Source organism: Dendrobates tinctorius, unplaced genomic scaffold (assembly GCF_039654945.1).
Source record: "Dendrobates tinctorius isolate UK_male_01 unplaced genomic scaffold, ASM3965494v1 ptg000094l, whole genome shotgun sequence".
In the NCBI taxonomy this organism is placed as follows: Eukaryota; Metazoa; Chordata; class Amphibia; order Anura; family Dendrobatidae; genus Dendrobates; species Dendrobates tinctorius.
This window is the reverse complement of record NW_027361762.1, coordinates 5,054,832-5,079,097: the sequence shown is the minus strand read 5'-3', so window position 1 is coordinate 5,079,097 and position 24,266 is coordinate 5,054,832. Positions and strand designations below refer to the sequence as shown.

Genomic DNA, 24,266 nt, shown 5'->3' with positions numbered 1-24,266 from the left:
CCTTCCACGGCCTGGACAGCCTTTGAAAGTTTCCTCCCGTGCCGAGGCCAGGCTTGTCCGAAGAGTCAAGGCTAACCCAAGGACAACAAGGAAGGAGCTCCGGGAAGATCTCATGGCAGTGGGGACATTGGTTTCAGTCAATACCATAAGTAACGTACTCCACCGCAATGGTCTCCGTTCCAGACGAGCCCGTAAGGTACCTTTACTTTCAAAGCGTCATGTCAAGGCTTGTCTACAGTTTGCTCATGATCACTTGGAGGACTCTGAGACAGACTGGTTCAAGGTTCTCTGGTCTGATGAGACCAAGATCGAGATCTTTGGTGCCAAACACACACGTGACGTTTGGAGACTGGATGGCACTGCAAAAGACCCCAAGAATACCATCCCTACAGTCAAGCATGGTGGTGGCAGCATCATGCTGTGGGGCTGTTTCTCAGCCAAGGGGCCTGGCCATCTGGTCCGGATCCATGGGAAGATGGATAGCACGGCCTACCTGGAGATTTTGGCCAAGAACCTCCGCTCCTCCATCAAGGATCTTAAGATGGGTCGTCATTTCATCTTCCAACAAGACAACGACCCAAAGCACACAGCCAACAAAACCAAGGCCTGGTTCAAGAGGCAAAAAATCAAGGTGTTGGAGTGGCCTAGTCAGTCTCCTGACCTTAACCCAATTGAAAACTTGTGGAAGGAGCTCAAGATTAAAGTCCACATGAGACACCCAAAGAACCTAGATAACTTGGAGAAGATCTGCATGGAGGAGTGGGCCAAGATAACTCCAGAGACCTGTGCCGGCCTGATCAGGTCTTATAAAAGACTATTATTAGCTGTAATTGCAAACAAGGGTTATTCCACAAAATATTAAACCTAGGGGTTGAATAATAATTGACCCACACTTTTATGTTTAAAATTTATTAAAATTTAACTGAGCAACATAACTTTTTGGTTTGTAAGATTTATGCATCTGTTAATAAATCCTGCTCTTGTGTGAAGTTTGAAGGCTCTAACTTATTTGCATCTTATCAAACCTGCTAAATCTGCAGGGGGTTGAATACTACTTGTAGGCACTGTATATTACATGTTCATTCCCCACCTATAAAGCTCAGGGAATATAATATACATCTTTTTATATGGGATATGTGATCATTCCTCTATTATCTACATATATTACATGATCATTCCTCACCTACAAAGCTCAGGGAATCTAATATACACCTGTTTCTATGGGATATGTGTTCATTCTGCTATTATCTACATATATTTCATATTCATTCCTCACCTATAAATCTCAAGGAATATAATATACACCTGTTTATATGGGATGTGTGTTCATTCCTCTATTATCTACATATATTTCATGTTCATTCCCCATCTATAAAGCTCAGGGAATATAATATACAGCTGTTTATATTGGATATGTGATCATTCTCCTATTATCTACATATATTACATGTTCATTCGCCACCTATAAGGCTCAGGGAATATAATATACACCTGTTTATATGGGATATGTGCTTATTCTCCTATTATCTACATATATTACATGATCATTCCCCACCTATAAAGCTCAGGGAATAGAATATACACCTTTTTATATGGGATATGTGTTCATTCCTCTATTATCTACATATATTACATGATCATTCCTCACCTATAAAGCTCAGGGAATATAATATACAGCTGTTTATATGGGATATGTGTTCATTCCTCTATTATCTACATATATTACATGATCATTCCTCACCTATAAAGCTCAGGGAATACAATATACACCTGTTTATATGGGATATGTGATCATTTCCCTATTATCTACATATATTACATGTTCATTCCCCACCTATAAAGCTCAGGGAATATAATATACATCTTTTTATATGGGATATGTGATCATTCCTCTATTATCTACATATATTACATGATCATTCCTCACCTACAAAGCTCAGGGAATCTAATATACACCTGTTTCTATGGGATATGTGTTCAATCTGCTATTATCTACATATATTTCATATTCATTCCTCACCTATAAATCTCAAGGAATATAATATACACCTGTTTATATGGGATGTGTGTTCATTCCTCTATTATCTACATATATTTCATGTTCATTCCCCATCTATAAAGCTCAGGGAATATAATATACAGCTGTTTATATTGGATATGTGATCATTCTCCTATTATCTACATATATTACATGTTCATTCGCCACCTATAAGGCTCAGGGAATATAATATACACCTGTTTATATGGGATATGTGTTCATTCCTCTATTATCTACATATATTTCATGTTCATTCCCCATCTATAAAGCTCAGGGAATATAATATACAGCTGTTTATATTGGATATGTGATCATTCTCCTATTATCTACATATATTACATGTTCATTCCCCACCTATAAGGCTCAGGGAATATAATATACACCTGTTTATATGGGATATGTGATCATTCCCCTATTATCTACATATATTTCATGTTCATTCCCCACCTATAAAGCTCAGGGAATATAATATACACCTGTTTATATGGGATATGTGATCATTCCCCTATTATCTACATGTATTACATGATCATTCCTCACCTATAAGGCTGAGTTCACACGTAGCGTTTTTTTCGCGTTTCCGCGGCGGTTTTAACCGCGCGATTTTGCCACGAAAACGCGAAAAATAAGCATCCCATGCAATCCTATGGGATTCCGCAATGCTGTGCTAATGCTGCGGTTTTTACCGCGGCGGAATCGCTTCGCGGTAAAAACTGCAGCATGCTCATTAATTTGCGGAATCGCGGCGATCCCGCACCCATAGGAATGCATTGTTCCGCTTATTTTGCGCATGTGGCTGTGCACACCATGCGGAAAGTAAGCAGAACATTTGCGGATGGTACCCACGGTCCGGAGGAGAGGAGACTGTCCTCCAGGATGTGGGTACCATATTTCTGTAAAAAAAAGAATTTAAAAATAAAAAATATTGTTATTCTCACCCTCCGGCGTCCCGCACAGCCTTCCCGCTTCTCTCCACGCATCCGTTCCCAGTAGTCATTTGCGAAAATGCTCGCGATGACGTCCGTTCTCGCGGGATCGCGAAGTCTCGCGGTCATTCGCGCGACGTCATCGGGAATTACCGCGACGTCATCGCGAATTACCGCGAGACGTCGCGATCCCGCGAGAACTGACGTCATCGCGGGCATTTTCGCAAAGGATTACTGGGAACGGATGCGCGGGACGTCGGAGGGTAAGAATAACACTATTTTTTATTTTTTTTTTACATCCTATCTTTTACTACTGATGCTGCATAGGCGGCCTCAGTAGTAAAAAGTTGGTCACACTGTCAAACACTGTGTTTGACGAGTGTGACCAACCTGTCAATCAGTTCTCCAAGCGATGCTACAGATCGCTTGGAAAACGCTAGCATTCTGCAAGCTAATTACGCTTGCAAAATGCTAGTTTTTCCGCGGGAAAATCGCGGGAATTTAAAATGCGATTTTCCCGCGGACTGGAATTCCGGAACTCTCGCGGTAATTTCCGCGACAGTTCCGTTACGTGTGCACTTAGCCTAAAGCTCAGGGAATATAATATACACCTGTTTATATGGGATATGTGTTCATTCCTCTATTATCTACATATATTTCATGTTCATTCCCCATCAATAAAGCTTAGGGAATATAATATACACCTGTTTATATGGGATATGTGATCATTCCCTATTATATACATATATTTCATGTTCATTCCCCACCTATAAAGCCCAGGGAATATAATATACACCTGTTTATATGGGTTATGTGCTTATTCTCCTATTATCTACATATATTACATGATCATTCCCTACCTATAAAGCTCAGGGAATATAATATACACCTGTTTATATGGGATATGTGATCATTCCTCTATTATCTACATATATTACATGTTCATTCCCCACCTATAAAGCTCAGGGAATATAATATACACCTGTTTATATGGGATATGTGTTCATTCCTCTATTATCTACATGTATTTCATGTTCATTCCCCAGCTATAAAGCCCAGAGAATATAATATACAGCTGTTTATATGGGATACGTGTTCATTCCCCTATTATCTTCATATATTTCATGTTCATTCCTCACCTATAAAGCTCAGGGAATATAATATACACCTGTTTATATGGGATATGTGATCATTCCCCTATTATCTACATATATTACATGTTCATTCCCCGCCTATAAAGCTCAGGGAATATAATATACAGCTGTTTATATGGGATATGTGATTATTTCTCTATTATCTACATATATTACATGTTCATTCCCCATCTATAAAGCTCAGGGATATAATATATACCTGTTTATATGGGATATGTGTTCATTCCCCTATTATCTACATATATTACATGTTCATTCCCCACCTATAAAGCCCAGGGAATATAATATACACCTGTTTATGTGGGATATGTGATTATTCCCTATTATATACATGTTCATTCCCCACCTATAAAGCTCAGGGAATATAAGATACAGCTGTTTATATTGGATATGTGATCATTCCCCTATTATCTACATATATTTCATGCTCATTCCCCACCTATAAAGCTCAGGGAATATAATATACAGCTGTTTATGTGGGATATGTGATTATTCCCTATTATATTTCATGTTCATTCCCCACCTATAAAGCTCAGGGAATATAATATACAGCTGTTTATATGGGATATGTGATCATTCCTCTATTGTCTACACATATTACATGATCATTCCTCACCTATAAAGCTCAGGGAATATAATATACAGCTTTTTATATGGGATATCTGATCATTCCTCTATTATCTACATATATTTCATGTTCATTCCTCACCTATAAAGCTCAGGGAATATAATATACAGCTGTTTATATGGGATATGCGTTCATTCCTCTATTATCTACATATATTTCATGTTCATTCCCCACCTATAAAGCTCAGGGAATATAATATACAGCTGTTTATATGGGATATGCGTTCATTCCCCTATTATCTACATATATTACATGTTCATTCCCCACCTATAAAGCTCAGGGAATATATTATACAGCTGTTTATATGGGATATGTGATCATTCCTCTATTATCTACATATATTACATGCTCATTCCCCACCTATAAAGCCCACGGAATATAATATACACCTGTATATATGAGATATGTGATCATTCCCCTATTATCTACATATATATGTTCATTCCCCACCTATAAAGCTCAGGAAATATAATATACAGCTGTATATATGAGATATGTGTTCATTCCTCTATTATCTACGCATATTTAATGTTCATTCCCCACCTATAAAGCTCAGGGAATATATTATACAGCTGTTTATATGGGATATGTGATCATTCCTCTATTATCTACATATATTACATGCTCATTCCCCACCTATAAAGCCCACGGAATATAATATACACCTGTATATATGAGATATGTGATCATTCCCCTATTATCTACATATATTACATGTTCATTCCCCACCAATAAAGCTCAGGGAATATAATATACAGCTGTATATATGAGATATGTGTTCATTCCTCTATTATCTACACATATTTAATGTTCATTCCCCACCTATAAAGCTCAGGGAATATATTATACAGCTGTTTATATGAGATATGTGTTCATTCCTCTATTATCTACGCATATTTAATGTTCATTCCCCATCTATAAAGCTCAGGGAATATAATATACACCTGTTTATATTGGATATGTGATCATTCCCCTATTATCTACGCATATTTATTGTTCATTCCCCACCTATAAAGCTCAGGGAATATAATATACACCTGTTTATATGGGATATGTGTTCATTCCTCTATTATCTACATATATTTCATGTTCATTCCCCACCTATAAAGCTCAGTGAATATAATATACAGCTGTTTATATCGGATATGTGTCCATTCTTCTATTATCTACATATATTTCATGTTTATTCCCCACCTATAAAGCTCAGGGAATATAATATACACCTGTTTATATGGGATATGTGATCATTCCCCTATTATCTACATGTATTACATGATCATTCCTCACCTATAAAGCTCAGGGAATATAATATACACCTGTTTATATGGGATGTGTTCATTCCTCTATTATCTACATATATTACATGTTCATTCCCCACCTATAAAGCTCAGGGAATATAATATACAGCTGTTTATATGGGATGTGTTCATTCCCTATTATCTACATATATTTCATGCTCATTCCGCACCTATAAAGCTCAGGGAATATAATATACACATGTTTATATGGGATATGTGTTCATTCCCCTATTATCTACATATATTTCATGTTCATTCCTCACCTATAAAGCTCAGGGAATATAATATACAGCTGTTTATATGGGATATGCGTTCATTCCTCTATTATCTACATATATTACATGTTCATTCCCCACCTATAAAGCTCAGGGAATACATTATACAGCTGTTTATATGGGATATGTGATCATTCCTCTATTATCTACATATAATACATGCTCATTCCCCACCTATAAAGCCCACGGAATATAATATACACCTGTATATATGAGATATGTGATCATTCCTCTATTATCTACATATATTACATGTTCATTCCCCACCTATAAAGCTCAGGAAATATAATATACAGCTGTATATATGAGATATGTGTTCATTCCTCTATTATCTACGCATATTTAATGTTCATTCCCCACCTATAAAGCTCAGGGAATATATTATACAGCTGTTTATATGGGATATGTGATCATTCCTCTATTATCTACATATATTACATGCTCATTCCCCACCTATAAAGCTCAGGGAATATAATATACACCTGTTTATATGGGATGTGTTCATTCCCTATTATCTACATATATTTCATGCTCATTCCGCACCTATAAAGCTCAGGGAATATAATATACACCTGTTTATATGGGATATGTGTTCATTCCCCTATTATCTACATATATTTCATGTTCATTCCTCACCTATAAAGCTCAGGGAATATATTATACAGCTGTTTATATGGGATATGTGTTCATTCCTCTATTATCTACATATATTACATGTTCATTCCCCACCTACAAAGCTCAGGGAATATAATATACAGCTGTTTATATGGGATGTGTTCATTCCCTATTATCTACATATATTTCATGCTCATTCCGCACCTATAAAGCTCAGGGAATATAATATACACCTGTTTATATGGGATATGTGTTCATTCCCCTATTATCTACATATATTTCATGTTCATTCCTCACCTATAAAGCTCAGGGAATATAATATACAGCTGTTCATATGGGATATGCGTTCATTCCTCTATTATCTACATATATTTCATGTTCATTCCCCACCTATAAAGCTCAGGGAATATAATATACAGCTGTTTATATGGGATATGTGTTCATTCCTCTATTATCTACATATATTACATGTTCATTCCCCACCTATAAACCTCAGGGAATATAATATACACCTGTATATATGGGATATGTGATCATTCCTCTATTATCTACATATATTACATGCTTATTCCCCACCTATAAAGCCCACTGAATATAAAATACACCTGTATATATGAGATATGTGATCATTCCCCTATTATCTACATATATTACATGTTCATTCCCCACCAATAAAGCTCAGGGAATATAATATACAGCTGTATATATGAGATATGTGTTCATTCCTCTATTATCTACACATATTTAATGTTCATTCCCCACCTATAAAGCTCAGGGAATATATTATACAGCTGTTTATATGGGATATGTGTTCATTCCTCTATTATCTACGCATATTTAATGTTCATTCCCCATCTATAAAGCTCAGGGAATATAATATACACCTGTTTATATGGGATATGTGTTCATTCCTCTATTATCTACGCATATTTCATGTTCATTCCACACCTATAAAGCTCAGGGAATATAATATGCAGCTGTTTATATGGGATATGTGATCATTCCCCTATTATCTACATATATATTTCATGTTCATTCCCCACCTATAAAGCTCAGGGAATATATTATACAGCTGTTTATATGGGATATGTGATCATTCCTCTATTATCTACATATATTACATGCTCATTGCCCACCTATAAAGCCCACGGAATATAATATACACCTGTATATATGAGATATGTGATCATTCCCCTATTATCTACATATATTACATGTTCATTCCCCACCAATAAAGCTCAGGGAATATAATATACAGCTGTATATATGAGATATGTGTTCATTCCTCTATTATCTACACATATTTAATGTTCATTCCCCACCTATAAAGCTCAGGGAATATATTATACAGCTGTTTATATGAGATATGTGTTCATTCCTCTATTATCTACGCATATTTAATGTTCATTCCCCATCTATAAAGCTCAGGGAATATAATATACAGCTGTTTATATCGGATATGTGTCCATTCTTCTATTATCTACATATATTTCATGTTTATTCCCCACCTATAAAGCTCAGGGAATATAATATACACCTGTTTATATGGGATATGTGATCATTCCCCTATTATCTACATGTATTACATGATCATTCCTCACCTATAAAGCTCAGGGAATATAATATACACCTGTTTATATGGGATGTGTTCATTCCTCTATTATCTACATATATTACATGTTCATTCCCCACCTATAAAGCTCAGGTATATAATATACAGCTGTTTATATGGGATGTGTTCATTCCCTATTATCTACATATATTTCATGCTCATTCCGCACCTATAAAGCTCAGGGAATATAATATACACCTGTTTATATGGGATATGTGTTCATTCCCCTATTATCTACATATATTTCATGTTCATTCCTCACCTATAAAGCTCAGGGAATATAATATACAGCTGTTTATATGGGATATGCGTTCATTCCTCTATTATCTACATATATTACATGTTCATTCCCCACCTATAAAGCTCAGGGAATATATTATACAGCTGTTTATATGGGATATGTGATCATTCCTCTATTATCTACATATATTACATGCTCATTCCCCACCTATAAAGCCCACAGAATATAATATACACCTGTATATATGAGATATGTGATCATTCCCCTATTATCTACATATATTACATGTTCATTCCCCACCTATAAAGCTCAGGGAATATAATATACAGCTGTTTATATGGGATATGCGTTCATTCCTCTATTATCTACATATATTACATGTTCATTCCCCACCTATAAAGCTCAGGGAATATATTATACAGCTGTTTATATGGGATATGTGATCATTCCTCTATTATCTACATATATTACATGCTCATTCCCCACCTATAAAGCCCACGGAATATAATATACACCTGTATATATGAGATATGTGATCATTCCTCTATTATCTACATATATTTCATCTTCATTCCCCACCTATAAAGCTCAGGGAATATAAGATACAGCTGTTTATATTGGATATGTGATCATTCCCCTATTATCTACATATATTTCATGTTCATTCCTCACCTATAAAGCTCAGGGAATATAAGATACAGCTGTTTATATTGGATATGTGATCATTCCTCTATTATCTACATATATTTCATGTTCATTCCCCATCTATAAAGCTCAGGGAATATAAGATACAGCTGTTTATATTGGATATGTGATCATTCCCCTATTATCTACATATATTTCATGTTCATTCCTCACCTATAAAGCTCAGGGAATATAAGATACAGCTGTTTATATTGGATATGTGATCATTCCTCTATTATCTACATATATTTCATGTCCATTCCCCATCTATAAAGCTCAGGGAATATAAGATACAGCTGTTTATATTGGATATGTGATCATTCCCCTATTATCTACATATATTACATGTTCATTCCCCACCTATAAAGCTCAGGGAATATAATATACACCTTTTTATATGGGATATGTGATCATTTCCTATTATACACATATATTTCATGTTCATTCCTCACCTATAAAGCTCAGGGAATATAATATACAGCTGTTTATATCAGGGCTGTGGAGTCGGAGTCGGAGTCGTGGAGTCGGAGTCGGTGCTCATTTTGGTGGAGTCGGAGTCGGAGTTGGAGTCGGTGTCGGTATAAAATGGACCGACTCCGACTCCTAAAATATATAATAAATTGGGTACAGTAATTCAATGCAGGATGTGCTGAATATTTTTTCATAGGAGTTTGGGAAAGTTATGAAATGTCCTATAAATGGCTGTTATATTCCTGATCTAAGGCTACATTCACTCACAGCGTTTTTCCTGTGTTTTTTGAGGATACGTTTTTCAGCTGCAAAAGCTGATCATCTTTTTAAAAAACTGCATCACCTGAAAGGTTTTTGAGCTCATAGATAATGTTTTCAATAGCAAAAGCAGATTAGAAATCTGCTCTATCTATCCATTTATCCATATCTGTCTATCCATATCGTATCTGTACCAAAAAGAATGAAAACCGGGTAGTACACCAATATATATTCTGTTCTATCTAAATATCTTGATTATTGGATCATAAAAATGATTAAATGTCTGAGGTTCACATTGTACTACAATAAATTTTTCACTTATATTGCTTATATTTATGTGGGAGTCGGAGTCGGAGTCGTGGAGTCGGAGTCGGTGTAAGGGAAATTGAGGAGTCGGAGTCGGAGTCGCAGGTTTGGCTTACCGACTCCACAGCCCTGGTTTATATGGGATATGCGTTCATTCCTCTATTATCTACATATATTACATGCTCATTCCCCACCTATAAAGCTCAGGGAATATATTATACAGCTGTTTATATGGGATATGTGATCATTCCTCTATTATCTACATATATTACATGCTCATTCCCCACCTATAAAGCCCACGGAATATAATATACACCTGTATATATGAGATATGTGATCATTCCCCTATTATCTACATATATTACATGTTCATTCTCCACCAATAAAGCTCAGGGAATATAATATACAGCTGTATATATGAGATATGTGTTCATTCCTCTATTATCTACACATATTTAATGTTCATTCCCCACCTATAAAGCTCAGGGAATATATTATACAGCTGTTTATATGAGATATGTGTTCATTCCTCTATAATCTATGCATATTTAATGTTCATTCCCCATCTATAAAGCTCAGGGAATATAATATACACCTGTTTATATTGGATATGTGATCATTCCCCTATTATCTACGCATATTTATTGTTCATTCCCCACCTATAAAGCTCAGGGAATATAATATACACCTGTTTATATGGGATATGTGTTCATTCCTCTATTATCTACGCATATTTCATGTTCATTCCCCACCTATAAAGCTCAGTGAATATAATATACAGCTGTTTATATCGGATATGTGTCCATTCTTCTATTATCTACATATATTTCATGTTTATTCCCCACCTATAAAGCTCAGGGAATATAATATACACCTGTTTATATGGGATATGTGATCATTCCCCTATTATCTACATGTATTACATGATCATTCCTCACCTATAAAGCTCACGGAATATAATATACACCTGTTTATATGGGATGTGTTCATTCCTCTATTATCTACATATATTACATGTTCATTCCCCACCTATAAAGCTCAGGGAATATAATATACAGCTGTTTATATGGGATGTGTTCATTCCCTATTATCTACATATATTTCATGCTCATTCCGCACCTATAAAGCTCAGGGAATATAATATACACCTTTTTATATGGGATATGTGTTCATTCCCCTATTATCTACATATATTTCATGTTCATTCCTCACCTATAAAGCTCAGGGAATATAATATACAGCTGTTTATATGGGATATGCGTTCATTCCTCTATTATCTACATATATTTCATGTTCATTCCCCACCTATAAAGCTCAGGGAATATAATATACAGCTGTATATATGGGATATGTGATCATTCCTCTATTATCTACATATATTACATGCTCATTCCCCACCTATAAAGCCCACTGAATATAATATACACCTGTATATATGAGATATGTGATCATTCCCCTATTATCTACATATATTACATGTTCATTCCCCACCAATAAAGCTCAGGGAATATAATATACAGCTGTATATATGAGATATGTGTTCATTCCTCTATTATCTACACATATTTAATGTTCATTCCCCACCTATAAAGCTCAGGGAATATATTATACAGCTGTTTATATGGGATATGTGTTCATTCCTCTATTATCTACGCATATTTAATGTTCATTCCCCATCTATAAAGCTCAGGGAATATAATATACACCTGTTTATATGGGATATGTGTTCATTCCTCTATTATCTACGCATATTTCATGTTCATTCCACATCTATAAAGCTCAGTGAATATAATATACAGCTGTTTATATCGGATATGTGTCCATTCTTCTATTATCTACATATATTTCATGTTTATTCCTCACCTATAAAGCTCAGGGAATATAATATACACCTGTTGATATGGGATATGTGATCATTCCTCTATTATCTACATATATTACATGTTCATTCCCCATCTATAAAGCTCAGGGAATATAATATACACCTGTTTATATGGGATATGTGATCATTCCCCTATTATCTACATATATTACATGCTCATTCCCCACCTATAAAGCCCAGGGAATATAATATACACCTGTTTATGTGGGATATGTGATTATTCCCTATTATATACATGTTCATTCCCCACCTATAAAGCTCAGGGAATATAATATACACCTGTTTATATGGGATATGTGATCATTCTCCTATTATCTACATATATTACATGATCATTCCTCACCTATAAAGCTCAGGGAATATAATATACAGCTGTTTATATGGGATATGTGATCATTCCCCTATTATCTACATATATATTTCATGTTCATTCCCCACCTATAAAGCTCAGGGAATATAATATACACCTGTTTATGTGGGATATGTGTTCATTCCTCTATTATCTACATATATTACATGTTCATTTCCCACCTATAAAGCTCAGGGAATATAATATACACCTGTTTATATGGGATATGTGATCATTCCCCTATTATCTACATATATTACATGCTCATTCCCCACCTATAAAGCCCAGGGAATATAATATACACCTGTTTATGTGGGATATGTGATTATTCCCTATTATATACATGTTCATTCCCCACCTATAAAGCTCAGGGAATATAATATACACCTGTTTATATGGGATATGTGATCATTCTCCTATTATCTACATATATTACATGATCATTCCTCACCTATAAAGCTCAGGGAATATAATATACAGCTGTTTATATGGGATATGTGATCATTCCCCTATTATCTACATATATATTTCATGTTCATTCCCCACCTATAAAGCTCAGGGAATATAATATACACCTGTTTATGTGGGATATGTGTTCATTCCTCTATTATCTACATATATTACATGTTCATTTCCCACCTATAAAGCTCAGGGAATATAATATACACCTGTTTATGTGGGATATGTGATTATTCCCTATTATATACATGTTCATTCCCCACCTATAAAGCTCAGGGAATATAAAATACACCTGTTTATATGGGATATGTGATCATTCCCCTATTATCTACATATATTACATGATCATTCCCCACCTATAAAGCTCAGGGAATACAATATACACCTGTTTATGTGGGATATGTGATCATTCCTCTATTATCTACATATATTACATGTTCATTTCCCACCTATAAAGCTCAGGGAATATATTATACAGCTGTTTATATGGGATATGTGTTCATTCCTCTATTATCTACGCATATTTAATGTTCATTCCCCATCTATAAAGCTCAGGGAATATAATATACACCTGTTTATGTGGGATATGTGATCATTCCTCTATTATCTACATATATTACATGTTCATTTCCCACCTATAAAGCTCAGGGAATATAATATACACCTGTTTATATGGGATATGTGTTCATTCCTCTATTATCTACATATATTTCATGTTCATTCCACACCTATAAAGCTCAGTGAATATAATATACAGCTGTTTATATGAGATATGTGTTCATTCCTCTATTATCTACGCATATTTCATGTTCATTCCACACCTATAAAGCTCAGTGAATATAATATACAGCTGTTTATATCGGATATGTGTCCATTCTTCTATTATCTACATATATTACATGTTTATTCCCCACCTGTAAAGCTCAGGGAATATAATATACACCTGTTTATATGGGATGTGTGTTCATTCCCCTATTATCTACATGTATTACATGATCATTCCTCACCTATAAAGCTCAGGGAATATAATATACACCTGTTGATATGGGATATGTGATTATTCCCCTATTATCTACATATATTACATGTTCATTCCCCATCTATAAAGCTCAGGGAATATAATATACACCTGTTTATATGGGATATGTGATCATTCCTCTATTATCTACATATATTACATGTTCATTCCTCACCTATAAAGCTCAGGGAATATAATATACACCTGTTGATATGGGATATGTGATTATTCCCCTATTATCTACATATATTTCATGTTCATTCCCCATCTATAAAGCTCAGGGAATATAATATACACCTGTTTATATGGGATATGTGATCATTCCTCTATTATCTACATATATTACATGTTCATTCCCCACCTATAAAGCTCAGGGAATATAATATACACCTGTATATATGGGATATGTGTTCATTCCTCTATTATCTACATATATTACATGTTCATTCCCCACCTATAAAGCTCAGGGAATATAATATACACCTGTATATATGGGATATGTGATCATTCCCCTATTATCTACATATATTACATGTTCATTCCCCACCTATAAAGCCCAGGGAATATAATATACACCTGTTTATGTGGGATATGTGATTATTCCCTATTATATACATGTTCATTCCCCATCTATAAAGCTCAGGGAATATAATATACACCTGTTTATATGGGATATGTGTTCATTCCTCTATTATCTACATGTATTACATGCTCATTCCCCACCTATAAAGCTCAGGGAATATAATATACACCTGTTTATATGGGATATGTGTTCATTCCTCTATTATCTACATATATTACATGCTCATTCCCCACCTATAAAGCTCAGGGAATATAATATACACCTGTTTATATGGGATATGTGTTCATTCCTCTATTATCTACATATATTACATGCTCATTCCCCACCTATAAAGCTCAGGGAATATAATATACACCTGTATATATGGGATATGTGTTCATTCCTCTATTATCTACATATATTACATGTTCATTCCCCACCTATAAAGCTCAGGGAATATAATATACACCTGTATATATGGGATATGTGATCATTCCCCTATTATCTACATATATTACATGTTCATTCCCCACCTATAAAGCCCAGGGAATATAATATACACCTGTTTATGTGGGATATGTGATTATTCCCTATTATATACATGTTCATTCCCCATCTATAAAGCTCAGGGAATATAATATACACCTGTTTATATGGGATATGTGTTCATTCCTCTATTATCTACATATATTACATGCTCATTCCCCACCTATAAAGCTCAGGGAATATAATATACACCTGTTTATATGGGATATGTGTTCATTCCTCTATTATCTACATATATTACATGCTCATTCCCCACCTATAAAGCTCAGGGAATATAATATACACCTGTTTATATGGGATATGTGTTCATTCCTCTATTATCTACATATATTACATGCTCATTCCCCACCTATAAAGCTCAGGGAATATAATATACACCTGTATATATGGGATATGTGTTCATTCCTCTATTATCTACATATATTTCATGTTCATTCCTCACCTATAAAGCTCAGGGAATATAATATACAGCTGTTTATATGGGATATGCGTTCATTCCTCTATTATCTACATATATTACATGTTCATTCCCCACCTATAAAGCTCAGGGAATATATTATACAGCTGTTTATATGGGATATGTGATCATTCCTCTATTATCTACATATATTACATGCTCATTCCCCACCTATAAAGCCCACGGAATATAATATACACCTGTATATATGAGATATGTGATCATTCCCCTATTATCTACATATATTACATGTTCATTCCCCACCTATAAAGCTCAGGGAATATAATATACAGCTGTTTATATGGGATATGCGTTCATTCCTCTATTATCTACATATATTACATGTTCATTCCCCACCTATAAAGCTCAGGGAATATATTATACAGCTGTTTATATGGGATATGTGATCATTCCTCTATTATCTACATATATTACATGCTCATTCCCCACCTATAAAGCCCACGGAATATAATATACACCTGTATATATGAGATATGTGATCATTCCTCTATTATCTACATATATTTCATCTTCATTCCCCACCTATAAAGCTCAGGGAATATAAGATACAGCTGTTTATATTGGATATGTGATCATTCCTCTATTATCTACATATATTTCATGTTCATTCCCCATCTATAAAGCTCAGGGAATATAAGATACAGCTGTTTATATTGGATATGTGATCATTCCCCTATTATCTACATATATTTCATGTTCATTCCTCACCTATAAAGCTCAGGGAATATAAGATACAGCTGTTTATATTGGATATGTGATCATTCCTCTATTATCTACATATATTTCATGTCCATTCCCCATCTATAAAGCTCAGGGAATATAAGATACAGCTGTTTATATTGGATATGTGATCATTCCCCTATTATCTACATATATTACATGTTCATTCCCCACCTATAAAGCTCAGGGAATATAATATACACCTTTTTATATGGGATATGTGATCATTTCCTATTATACACATATATTTCATGTTCATTCCTCACCTATAAAGCTCAGGGAATATAATATACAGCTGTTTATATCAGGGCTGTGGAGTCGGAGTCGGAGTCGTGGAGTCGGAGTCGGTGCTCATTTTGGTGGAGTCGGAGTTGGAGTCGGTGTCGGTATAAAATGGACCGACTCCGACTCCTAAAATATATAATAAATTGGGTACAGTAATTCAATGCAGGATGTGCTGAATATTTTTTCATAGGAGTTTGGGAAAGTTATGAAATGTCCTATAAATGGCTGTTATATTCCTGATCTAAGGCTACATTCACTCACAGCGTTTTTCCTGTGTTTTTTGAGGATACGTTTTTCAGCTGCAAAAGCTGATCATCTTTTTAAAAAACTGCATCACCTGAAAGGTTTTTGAGCTCATAGATAATGTTTTCAATAGCAAAAGCAGATTAGAAATCTGCTCTATCTATCCATTTATCCATATCTGTCTATCCATATCGTATCTGTACCAAAAAGAATGAAAACCGGGTAGTACACCAATATATATTCTGTTCTATCTAAATATCTTGATTATTGGATCATAAAAATGATTAAATGTCTGAGGTTCACATTGTACTACAATAAATTTTTCACTTATATTGCTTATATTTATGTGGGAGTCGGAGTCGGAGTCGTGGAGTCGGAGTCGGTGTAAGGGAAATTGAGGAGTCGGAGTCGGAGTCGCAGGTTTGGCTTACCGACTCCACAGCCCTGGTTTATATGGGATATGCGTTCATTCCTCTATTATCTACATATATTACATGCTCATTCCCCACCTATAAAGCTCAGGGAATATATTATACAGCTGTTTATATGGGATATGTGATCATTCCTCTATTATCTACATATATTACATGCTCATTCCCCACCTATAAAGCCCACGGAATATAATATACACCTGTATATATGAGATATGTGATCATTCCCCTATTATCTACATATATTACATGTTCATTCTCCACCAATAAAGCTCAGGGAATATAATATACAGCTGTATATATGAGATATGTGTTCATTCCTCTATTATCTACACATATTTAATGTTCATTCCCCACCTATAAAGCTCAGGGAATATATTATACAGCTGTTTATATGAGATATGTGTTCATTCCTCTATAATCTATGCATATTTAATGTTCATTCCCCATCTATAAAGCTCAGGGAATATAATATACACCTGTTTATATTGGATATGTGATCATTCCCCTATTATCTACGCATATTTATTGTTCATTCCCCACCTATAAAGCTCAGGGAATATAATATACACCTGTTTATATGGGATATGTGTTCATTCCTCTATTATCTACGCATATTTCATGTTCATTCCCCACCTATAAAGCTCAGTGAATATAATATACAGCTGTTTATATCGGATATGTGTCCATTCTTCTATTATCTACATATATTTCATGTTTATTCCCCACCTATAAAGCTCAGGGAATATAATATACACCTGTTTATATGGGATATGTGATCATTCCCCTATTATCTACATGTATTACATGATCATTCCTCACCTATAAAGCTCACGGAATATAATATACACCTGTTTATATGGGATGTGTTCATTCCTCTATTATCTACATATATTACATGTTCATTCCCCACCTATAAAGCTCAGGGAATATAATATACAGCTGTTTATATGGGATGTGTTCATTCCCTATTATCTACATATATTTCATGCTCATTCCGCACCTATAAAGCTCAGGGAATATAATATACACCTGTTTATATGGGATATGTGTTCATTCCCCTATTATCTACATATATTTCATGTTCATTCCTCACCTATAAAGCTCAGGGAATATAATATACAGCTGTTTATATGGGATATGCGTTCATTCCTCTATTATCTACATATATTTCATGTTCATTCCCCACCTATAAAGCTCAGGGAATATAATATACAGCTGTATATATGGGATATGTGATCATTCCTCTATTATCTACATATATTACATGCTCATTCCCCACCTATAAAGCCCACTGAATATAATATACACCTGTATATATGAGATATGTGATCATTCCCCTATTATCTACATATATTACATGTTCATTCCCCACCAATAAAGCTCAGGGAATATAATATACAGCTGTATATATGAGATATGTGTTCATTCCTCTATTATCTACACATATTTAATGTTCATTCCCCACCTATAAAGCTCAGGGAATATATTATACAGCTGTTTATATGGGATATGTGTTCATTCCTCTATTATCTACGCATATTTAATGTTCATTCCCCATCTATAAAGCTCAGGGAATATAATATACACCTGTTTATATGGGATATGTGTTCATTCCTCTATTATCTACGCATATTTCATGTTCATTCCACACCTATAAAGCTCAGTGAATATAATATACAGCTGTTTATATCGGATATGTGTCCATTCTTCTATTATCTACATATATTTCATGTTTATTCCTCACCTATAAAGCTCAGGGAATATAATATACACCTGTTGATATGGGATATGTGATCATTCCTCTATTATCTACATATATTACATGTTCATTCCCCATCTATAAAGCTCAGGGAATATAATATACACCTGTTTATATGGGATATGTGATCATTCCCCTATTATCTACATATATTACATGCTCATTCCCCACCTATAAAGCCCAGGGAATATAATATACACCTGTTTATGTGGGATATGTGATTATTCCCTATTATATACATGTTCATTCCCCACCTATAAAGCTCAGGGAATATAATATACACCTGTTTATATGGGATATGTGATCATTCTCCTATTATCTACATATATTACATGATCATTCCTCACCTATAAAGCTCAGGGAATATAATATACAGCTGTTTATATGGGATATGTGATCATTCCCCTATTATCTACATATATATTTCATGTTCATTCCCCACCTATAAAGCTCAGGGAATATAATATACACCTGTTTATGTGGGATATGTGTTCATTCCTCTATTATCTACATATATTACATGTTCATTTCCCACCTATAAAGCTCAGGGAATATAATATACACCTGTTTATATGGGATATGTGATCATTCCCCTATTATCTACATATATTACATGCTCATTCCCCACCTATAAAGCCCAGGGAATATAATATACACCTGTTTATGTGGGATATGTGATTATTCCCTATTATATACATGTTCATTCCCCACCTATAAAGCTCAGGGAATATAATATACACCTGTTTATATGGGATATGTGATCATTCTCCTATTATCTACATATATTACATGATCATTCCTCACCTATAAAGCTCAGGGAATATAATATACAGCTGTTTATATGGGATATGTGATCATTCCCCTATTATCTACATATATATTTCATGTTCATTCCCCACCTATAAAGCTCAGGGAATATAATATACACCTGTTTATGTGGGATATGTGTTCATTCCTCTATTATCTACATATATTACATGTTCATTTCCCACCTATAAAGCTCAGGGAATATAATATACACCTGTTTATGTGGGATATGTGATTATTCCCTATTATATACATGTTCATTCCCCACCTATAAAGCTCAGGGAATATAAAATACACCTGTTTATATGGGATATGTGATCATTCCCCTATTATCTACATATATTACATGATCATTCCCCACCTATAAAGCTCAGGGAATACAATATACACCTGTTTATGTGGGATATGTGATCATTCCTCTATTATCTACATATATTACATGTTCATTTCCCACCTATAAAGCTCAGGGAATATATTATACAGCTGTTTATATGGGATATGTGTTCATTCCTCTATTATCTACGCATATTTAATGTTCATTCCCCATCTATAAAGCTCAGGGAATATAATATACACCTGTTTATGTGGGATATGTGATCATTCCTCTATTATCTACATATATTACATGTTCATTTCCCACCTATAAAGCTCAGGGAATATAATATACACCTGTTTATATGGGATATGTGTTCATTCCTCTATTATCTACATATATTTCATGTTCATTCCACACCTATAAAGCTCAGTGAATATAATATACAGCTGTTTATATGAGATATGTGTTCATTCCTCTATTATCTACGCATATTTCATGTTCATTCCACACCTATAAAGCTCAGTGAATATAATATACAGCTGTTTATATCGGATATGTGTTCATTCCTCTATTATCTACATATATTACATGTTCATTCCCCACCTATAAAGCTCAGGGAATATAATATACACCTGTATATATGGGATATGTGATCATTCCCCTATTATCTACATATATTACATGTTCATTCCCCACCTATAAAGCCCAGGGAATATAATATACACCTGTTTATGTGGGATATGTGATTATTCCCTATTATATACATGTTCATTCCCCATCTATAAAGCTCAGGGAATATAATATACACCTGTTTATATGGGATATGTGTTCATTCCTCTATTATCTACATATATTACATGCTCATTCCCCACCTATAAAGCTCAGGGAATATAATATACACCTGTTTATATGGGATATGTGTTCATTCCTCTATTATCTACATATATTACATGCTCATTCCCCACCTATAAAGCTCAGGGAATATAATATACACCTGTTTATATGGGATATGTGTTCATTCCTCTATTATCTACATATATTACATGCTCATTCCCCACCTATAAAGCTCAGGGAATATAATATACACCTGTATATATGGGATATGTGTTCATTCCTCTATTATCTACATATATTACATGTTCATTCCCCACCTATAAAGCTCAGGGAATATAATATACACCTGTATATATGGGATATGTGATCATTCCCCTATTATCTACATATATTACATGTTCATTCCCCACCTATAAAGCCCAGGGAATATAATATACACCTGTTTATGTGGGATATGTGATTATTCCCTATTATATACATGTTCATTCTCCATCTATAAAGCTCAGGGAATATAATATACACCTGTTTATATGGGATATGTGTTCATTCCTCTATTATCTACATATATTACATGCTCATTCCCCACCTATAAAGCTCAGGGAATATAATATACACCTGTTTATATGGGATATGTGTTCATTCCTCTATTATCTACATATATTACATGCTCATTCCCCACCTATAAAGCTCAGGGAATATAATATACACCTGTTTATATGGGATATGTGTTCATTCCTCTATTATCTACATATATTACATGCTCATTCCCCACCTATAAAGCTCAGGGAATATAATATACACCTGTTTATATGGGATATGTGTTCATTCCTCTATTATCTACATATATTACATGCTCATTCCCCACCTATAAAGCTCAGGGAATATAATATACACCTGTTTATATGGGATATGTGTTCATTCCTCTATTATCTACATATATTACATGCTCATTCCCCACCTATAAAGCTCAGGGAATATAATATACACCTGTATATATGGGATATGTGATCATTCCCCTATTATCTACATATATTACATGTTCATTCCCCACCTATAAAGCCCAGGGAATATAATATACACCTGTTTATGTGGGATATGTGATTATTCCCTATTATATACATGTTCATTCCCCATCTATAAAGCTCAGGGAATATAATATACACCTGTTTATATGGGATATGTGTTCATTCCTCTATTATCTACATATATTACATGCTCATTCCCCACCTATAAAGCTCAGGGAATATAATATACACCTGTTTATATGGGATATGTGATCATTCCTCTATTATCTACATATATTACATGCTCATTCCCCACCTATAAAGCTCAGGGAATATAATATACAGCTGTATATATGAGATATGTGATCATTCCCCTATTATCTACATATATTACATGCTCATTCCTCACCTATAAAGCTCAGGGAATATAATATACACCTGTATATATGAGATATGTGATCATTCCCCTATTATCTACATATATTACATGCTCATTCCTCACCTATAAAGCTCAGGGAATATAATATACAGCTGTATATATGGGATATGTGATCATTCCCCTATTATCTACATATATTACATGCTCATTCCTCACCTATAAAGCTCAGGGAATATAATATACACCTGTTTATATGGGATATGTGTTCATTCCTCTATTATCTACATATATTACATGCTCATTCCCCACCTATAAAGCTCAGGGAATATAATATACACCTGTTTATATGGGATATGTGTTCATTCCCCTATTATCTACATATATTACACGTTCATTCCCCACCTATAAAGCTCAGGGAATATAATATACAGCTGTTTATATGGGATATGTGATCATTCCCCTATTATCTACATATATTTCATGCTCATTCCTCACCTATAAAGCTCAGGGAATATAATATACACCTGTTTATATGGGATATGTGTTCATTCCCCTATTATCTACATATATTACACGTTCATTCCCCACCTATAAAGCTCAGGGAATATAATATACAGCTGTATATATGGGATATGTGATCATTCCCCTATTATCTACACATATTACATGCTCATTCCCCACCTATAAAGCTCAGGGAATATAACATACAGCTGTATATATGGGATATGTGTTCATTCCTCTATTATCTACATATATTACATGCTCATTCCCCACCTATAAAGCTCAGGGAATATATTATACAGCTGTTTATATGGGATATGTGATGATTTCCTAATTGTGTACATATAATCCCCCTTACTTTCATATCCCAGATACATAAGTAATCCCTCATACCTCTCCATGTCTTTGCACCTATACTGTGTTCATTCCTTTTCCTCATTCTTTTCCGTCCGTCCGGACTTGCCCCAAGGTGAGCACGGCCCTTGCCCCCATCATCCCTCTGCAGCACAGTCACTACACGGTACATAACCGCAGCCATACTGTATCGGGTGCATACATGAGCCCCATCCCCGGTGGCCGCAGCGGACACACAGCTCTCTGCGGGAGACTCACCTGGCAGCTTCAGGGCTCTGGACAGCACCGTAGCCATACTCTGTGGAGGGACACTGCGCATGCGTGCCGAGGGTGATGTAGTCTGCTAATGCAGACAGGAAGCACACACAGTGAGAAGACTCATGCCGCAAGGCATGCTGGGAAATGGTGGCGACTCTGGCGATTATGCCCGGTCACACAGTGACAGTGCCCCCTCGCTTCTGTTCCGCCATGTTCACTTACTGACTCCTGTGATTTGTTCCCTTGCTGCTTAGATTCCAGCACAGGAATAAGGCGGATAAATGAGGTCTACCGGTGCAGACTATGGGGGCTGTGTGACGGGCCGTGTGATCGGGGGAGATCGTCCGATCTGACCAGCCGACCCCTCGTTTGGCAATAAGAGTGTCCCGTGTCCCTGGCCTGTTCCTGGGAGAAAACTGCGTCAGGGAAACGACCTTGTGTCTGTGGCTGAGCCTCCCCGATGGGCATTCTCCGTCATGGCGCCATGCTGTACCCTGGTTCCTCTCAGATCTCGTCTGTTGCACGATTCCTCTTTAATGGTGAAAGTAAAACCCGTTGTAGGGTAGAGTCTC

General features: G+C 35.1%; 1 protein-coding gene across 3 annotated transcripts in view; it reads right to left on the bottom strand.

Moving 5' to 3' along the window:
- Positions 1 to 23,815, bottom strand: part of FAM234B (family with sequence similarity 234 member B) — a 117,198-nt gene extending 93,383 nt beyond the window's left edge. The window contains exon 1 of one of the 3 annotated variants that reach the window (XM_073586660.1): positions 23,695 to 23,815. In XM_073586660.1, coding sequence (XP_073442761.1) covers positions 23,695 to 23,755 — 61 coding nt within the window. In that variant the 5' untranslated portion in view covers positions 23,756 to 23,815. The other 2 variants (XM_073586659.1, XM_073586658.1) reach the window with 2 other exon arrangements.
- Between the last annotated feature and the right edge of the window lie 451 nt (positions 23,816 to 24,266).